General features: G+C 41.2%; 1 protein-coding gene across 3 annotated transcripts in view; it reads right to left on the reverse strand.

Annotated features, from left to right (window-relative positions):
* The window catches only part of CRYZ (crystallin, zeta (quinone reductase)), a 25,782-nt gene extending 19,133 nt beyond the window's left edge, over positions 1–6,649 (reverse strand). The window contains exons 1-3 of one of the 3 annotated variants that reach the window (XM_014544351.1): positions 6,604–6,640; positions 3,841–3,930; positions 1,049–1,172 (exon numbers count right to left, since the gene is read on the reverse strand). In XM_014544351.1, coding sequence (XP_014399837.1) covers positions 1,049–1,159 — 111 coding nt within the window. In that variant the 5' untranslated portion in view covers positions 1,160–1,172; positions 3,841–3,930; positions 6,604–6,640. The other 2 variants (XM_005871919.2, XM_005871920.2) reach the window with 2 other exon arrangements.

Below are 6,649 nucleotides of genomic sequence, written 5' to 3' on the forward strand. Positions count from 1 at the left end.
GTATTGGCCAGTAGCAGTGACCACAGGCAGGTCCCCCGCTAGGGGCTCTACAAGGAACCTTTTACTTAGTTCTCTCTACCACCCTATGGCTAGTAAGTTACTCAAATTCACTTATGAAGTGGATGATCATTTGACAAACCTGTGTACTTTGCCACCACCCAATATAGTCATCCAGTTATTATGTGAATGACAAAAAGAGGTAAAGGCCCCAAAATAATGAATATGTGTGTATCTACTGCAAAATGTGCTTTACACATATTATTGCATTTGTGCCACACATTGGTTTTGTGAAGATTACTAGTATTATCCCCATTAGACAGATGAGGAAACTGAGGCTTGGGGAAATTGGGTACTCAGGCCACACAGCTAGTGATGGAGTTACAGAAAGGCTATCTTAGAAGTTACCTTAGTCAGCTAGGGCTCTTATAACAAGACTAGAGGCCCGGTGCACAAATTCATGCACAGGTGGAGTCCCTTGGCCTGGCCAGCAATCAGGGTGATCGGGGCCAGGGAGAGGGACCACGGGAGGTTGGCCTGCCGAGGGAGGTTGGCTGTGGGAGCACACTGACCACTGGGGCACAGCTCCTGAGGTGAGCATATGCCCCCTGGTGGTCAGTGAGCGTCACAGCGTCATAGCAACCGGTTGTTTGGTCGACCAGTTGTAATAGTCACTTAGGCTTTTATATATATAGACGTTATTCCTTTTCATATATCTGCTCCACTAATTATTAGAATTATGTCATCTTTGTCAGAGCTCATAGATGTAAACAGTGTAAACTTTGTCCTAATTCAATGTCTTTATAATCATTGTGAGTCTGCTTCTTTTGAATATTAACTTGATGTGCTAGAGCAGTGGTTCTCAACCTTGGCTGCACATTAGAATCACCTGGGAATCTTTTTAAAATCCTGATTTCTGGGCCTCATTCCTCAGATGTCAGGATTTTAAAAAGATTCCCAGGTGATTCTAATGTGCAGCCAAGGTTGATAACCACTGTGCTAGAGACTCATACTCTGTAATTATTGACTTTTTAAAAGTAATTATTTCCACCTGGTGGTCTTTTGGAATTGGTACTGCAACATCCGACTGGAATTTCAGCACGTCTGGTCCACCAAATTCAAAAACTCTAATAGCTCTCATCAACTTCTGTCCAGTTGCCATGGTGATCTAGAGACTAAGAAAAAATATTAATGTATTGTCCTATTGTATCTAGGCTATCACTATGTTTTCTCCCCCTCCTGGAAGGTTAGATCAAACAATTTTTCATATGACAATTTAAATCACAAGATTACTACTGATTTCATTTCATGTTTAAACATCTTTCATCTTACAAATCCTTCAGCTACAAAGCAAAATGTTACTTCCTGTAGAGATTCAATGCCTTCAAACAAGGGAATCAACATGCACACAAAAACATCTGGATAGGTATAGCATAATGAATATCATAGGCGTCCTTGTGTGTAAGCTTGGGCTGCAACATCTTGGACATTTTAGAAGTTCATGCAAGTTTTATTAACATTAGATAAATAGATCTTCTCTTGTTAGATTATAATTTCAAATACATAAAGAAATAAAAAGATACAATAGACACATTCACCTGCCACCCACCTTTAACAAATCTTAACATTTTAAAAACCTAAAACATTATAGATATCACTGAAGCCTCTGGTACCCATCCCCAAACCCACTTCTGTCCCACCCTTCCACGAGGTAACTATTACCACAAACCCAGTGCTCATCATTCCCAGGCATGATGTTATCTCACTACTATTTGCGAATGCATTACCAAGCAATATATGCTATTGTTTTTGCATGTTTTCAAACTTTGTTTAGATTAGATTGTACTGTACTTAATTCTGCAACTTGCTTTTTCCTCTTAGCGTTATGTTTTTGGTATTTATCAATGCTAAAACACTTTGCTTTATGAAGTTCAGTCAGTTTAACAAAGGAGGAAAAACATTAAAAACTAAAAACACTGCTTTGTATGCCATCTTTTATAAATTACAAGGGTAATTTACAGTTAACCTTTCTGGCCTACCCCCGTTAACATTAAATTGAGAAGAAAACTTAAAGTTTTAAAATAGAGTGGCAGAAACTAGAACTTGAGATGAAAGAATTCAGACTTTTATTGAATGGAAGTTCAACACAGGGCTACTCAGAACAGAGTCCATGCTGATTACAAAATGTCATTCCATGTATGGAGGGAGGGCAGGAATGGAGAGGTCAATGGGAAAAAGAGGAGACTTATGTAATACATTAAATAATAAAGAATTTAAATTTTTTTAAAAAGCATTCTGATGGTGTTCTTAATAGACAGCTCTAAGTATAATTAGTCAAAAGTTGCATCATTAAAAAACCTTTATTTAAAATGATTTAACATAGTACCCAGCACAGAGAAGAAAGTAACACTTCCATTGCTGAAAGGTTGTTTAGCAATGATATATCCTGAAGGACAACCCTCGAATAAAAGGGGGCAGAAGCAGGCAAAAGGCACAAATCTAAGAGCACGGTAGGGCAGCTAAGCAGTCCCTGAGGGTGGGAAGACCTGTGCAGACTACTTACTCCACGGCCTCACTACTGTATTTCCATCTTCACTTAAGCTGGGTATTTCTTAGACAAAAATAATTATGAAAAAATAAAACAGGGGAAAAAAAAGATTGCCTAGATCAGAGTTTACCATTCTGAAAATAAGAACACCACTTCCTTTTTTCCTTTCTGCCTTCAGCATGGTGTTAGGGAAAGTGTGGGCTTAGAAATCTGACAGCTCTTAGTATGAATCCCAGCTCTATCGTTCACTAGGCATGTAGCATTGGGCAAGGCAGTCAGGTTTTTTGAGCCTCTTCATCCGAACACTTTTTACTGTGCTAGTGACATGGCAAGCACCAAGTACAGAACCTGGCCGAGGTTTACTCCTATGTATAGAAGACACCATTATGCCTTTCCCATCTATTTTCTCTTTTCTAATTTCTTATTAATGAAAATATTCTTGATTCTATAATTCTATAATCACCTTTGATTTACTATTACAATATTTACAGGATTCTAGTTGTAAAACCAAGTCCTAAGCCCCAGAGTTCAGAGTCTAGAGAATGATGAATGATTTAAGCTAAACATTAATACCAAATATTGGTCATTATTCATTCAACTTTTTTTTTAGCATCAATTGTTAGGGAGGCACTGTGCTAAACTCAGAGAACACAAAGGGCAAAGAGAAAATGCCTCAGCCCTTCCCCAGCTCCTGCTCACTCCCACTCCCTCACATGTACACACACACTGGGTAAGATTTGTAGCTCCTTTTCCGCTTTCAGTATCTACTCACTTCTACCTATTCATTTCTTTCATGCACTCGCATTTATCTTTTCACCAACAGACATCACTATTATCCTCAAAAAACTGTAGCAATAATAAAAGCAAAATTACCCTGAAATAGAATCTGTCAAAAATATCTAGCACGTACATTTTTCCCCTCTACATTTTGACATTTTCTAAATGGGGAGAAAAGAACAAAGTAAGGAGGAGACTCATCCTTAATACTGGGTTTAGAAGATACCCTGCTTTGTCCAAAACTATCACATTATCCTGTGGCGCCGGTAAGGAGACAGGCATGACCTTGACAGCTCTGTCTTCCACTTTGCTTCTGGCCATCTTATTTCCCACTGAGCTTTTGCCACTATGATTGATCAGGCTCCAGTCTGTACTCCTTGCTTTTGAACACCCTCAGCGACCCACAGGGTCATGATCCACTTCATAATACAGGTGCTATGTCAGAAGGTATAATAAAAAGAATAAAATAACACAACGCACAAATAGAAATTATGATAATTCTTAAGCCCCCGCAATACCTGATTTCTTCTCAGAAGCACATCTTTCACATCCATTGATTTAATTATTTTCACAATAGGAAGAGAAGAAATGGTTATTAAAACCACCACCTAATTGTATGAAAAAGTGGAAATAAAATCACCATCCATTTTATGGATGAGAACATATTCCAAGAGGTTAAGAGATTCACCAAGGTCACACAGAGACAACGCTAGAACCCAAGTCCTACGTCCTAAATTCTGTTGGATGATTTTATTCTCTTACTATACAATCCTTTTCATCTCACCCTTTGAAATGTTGACAAAGAGGACCTTAATTTCTTAGGAATGTACTTTATTATGATGATAGTGAGACAGACTGTTAGAAATATGAAATCTGGCCCAGCCGATGTGGTTTAGTGGTTGAGTGTCAACCTTTGAACCAGGAGGTCATGATTTGATTCCCAGTCAGGACACATGCCCAGGTTGCAGGCTCGATCTTGAGTGTGAGTGTGCAGGAGGCAGCCAATCAATGATTCTCTCTCTCCTGCTCCCTACCTCTCTGAAATTAATAAAAATATATTTAAAAAATAAAAAATATATTTTTAAAAAAGAAATATGAGCCCTGACCAGTTTGGCTCAGTGGCTAGAGTGTCGGCCTGTGGACTGAAGAGTCCCAGGTTCAATTCCGATCAAGGGCATGTACCTTGGTTGTGGGCACATCCCCAGTAGGGGGTGTGCAGGAGGCAGCTGATTGATGTTTCACTCTCATCGATGTTTCTAACTCTCTATCCCTCTCCCTTCCTCTCTGTAAAAAATCAATAAAATATATTTTTTTAAAAAGAGAAATATGAAATTCAACTAACCTGCAGGTAGGATTGCGTATTTTATGACCAAAGCATCTGCTTACAATTTGAATGATCTCAAACGCCCATAAGTTAGAGGATCTACTAGAGATATACAGGACATTACTCTAAAAGGGGAACTAATTTCCTTATCTGTAAAATGGGACCAATACTCCCTAGCATAGAATCCTTGTGAGGAGTAAGAGCAGCGGCCCATGGTGCGTGTGTCACAGCACACCTAGCATACAATAAGCTCTGTCATTCAGAGTAAATCACTTGGAGTCAGCAGATCTGTCACATTGCTTGTGTTTTTTTTTAATTAAAGTGTACTTCAAATGACTTTTTCTATTGATCAAATATAAACTTTAAAATTTTTCACCAGAGTAACTTGGTTTTCATTTTTATTGTTTAATCTGTGAAAGGTTGCTAACCATACTTTGCAAATCTAGGAAATTCAGAATTTAAAATTCTTCCCCAAACAGTGATCTTCTCCATGCAACACTTGAATCCATTAGGTTTAAATGAAAAGTAAAGGATAAAGAAAATGTTAGAAATCTATTTTAACATGGTCAATTTACAAAGCCAGAGCAAAGACAGAGAAGTAACATTAAATAAAAATTTTAGGCAAGAAATAAAAAAACAAAACAAAACCTTGGGAAGATAATTATTATATAACTAGAGGCCTGGTGCACAAGATTCATTAACTGGGGATGGGGTGGTGGGGAGGGTGTCCCTCAGCCCGGCCTGCGCCCTCTCACAGTCCGGGACCCCTTGGGGGATGTCCACCTGCCAGCTTAGGCCCAATCCCCCCGGGGTTGAGTGTCAACCAGGGATTGGGCCTAAGCTGGCAGTCAGACATCCCTCTTGCAGTCGCGGACCCCCTTGCTCCTTATGGCCAGCCTGCAGTGGAGGTGGGAGAGGCTTCTGCCACTGCTGCTTCTGGCTGAACAGCACTCCCCAGAGCTCACTGACCACCAGGGGGCAGCACCTGCATTGAGCGTCTGCCCCCTGGTGGTAAGTGCATGTCATAGCCACCAGTCATTTGGCCGTTAGGTCGATTTGCACATTAGGATATAATATATAGGATATAGGATAGGATGTCAGGGTACATGCCCAGTTTACTGCTTCATCCCCATTGAGGGGCGTGCAGGAGGGAGCCAATCAATTATTTTCTCTCATCATTGATGTTTCTCTTTCTCCCTCCCTTCTTCTCAGAAATCAATACAAATAAATAAAAATAAAATTTAAAAAGAAGAATGACTCATGTAAGCATATTATTTATTATTCCTAACCCCAAAGAAATTTTAAAAAGTTAGAAGTGGCCAAGGATAAGTCTCTTCCTGGCTGTGACCTGGGCGGGTGGGTGCTGGCCAGGACCTCCTCCCTCACCCCCCACAGGAGAGGGGGGAGGAGGAGTTAGTGACCTACAATTCTAACCTCCTCCGCCCCCCTCCCCGCCCCAGGCTCTCCCGCGGGAACTGAACCGGGCAGGCCACCTGCCCTGCAACCTCGGGGAGCTGAGCTCCGTGGGGTTTGCTGCTGCTGACCAGGCCTTCCCACAGCCACCCACTAGCTGCGGACAGACAGTCCAAACTTCAGCCTTTCAGTGGTTCAATCATTAACACCCTCCTGGTCACGGCGGCAAGGCTCCTGGAGGGACCGGGTAAACATCCAACCATGTGTTAACAGGGTGTTTTGTACTTTTTTTTTCCTTTGAAGATTATTCTAGGTGGGGGAGATCTGAGGAAAAAGGTAAAAAACAAAACAAACAAACAAAAAGACGAACAAAAACACAAACCACACATTCCTCTCCAAAAGTAAGATGGCAAACCTGATGGACAAGCAGGAGGAAGGCCCGGCAGACAGAGCTCGGAGCCCCTGCAGTTGCAGGAACCAGAGACAAACCAGCTCCCAACGAGCGCACAGCCTGAACCTCGGGGCGCCGTTTAAAACCACTTACCGGTTCCGGAGCGGGGGAACCCACACCCGCCAGGGCTCCCCAGCTC

Source organism: Myotis brandtii, unplaced genomic scaffold (genome assembly GCF_000412655.1).
Source record: "Myotis brandtii unplaced genomic scaffold, ASM41265v1 scaffold36, whole genome shotgun sequence".
Lineage (NCBI taxonomy): Eukaryota > Metazoa > Chordata > Mammalia > Chiroptera > Vespertilionidae > Myotis > Myotis brandtii.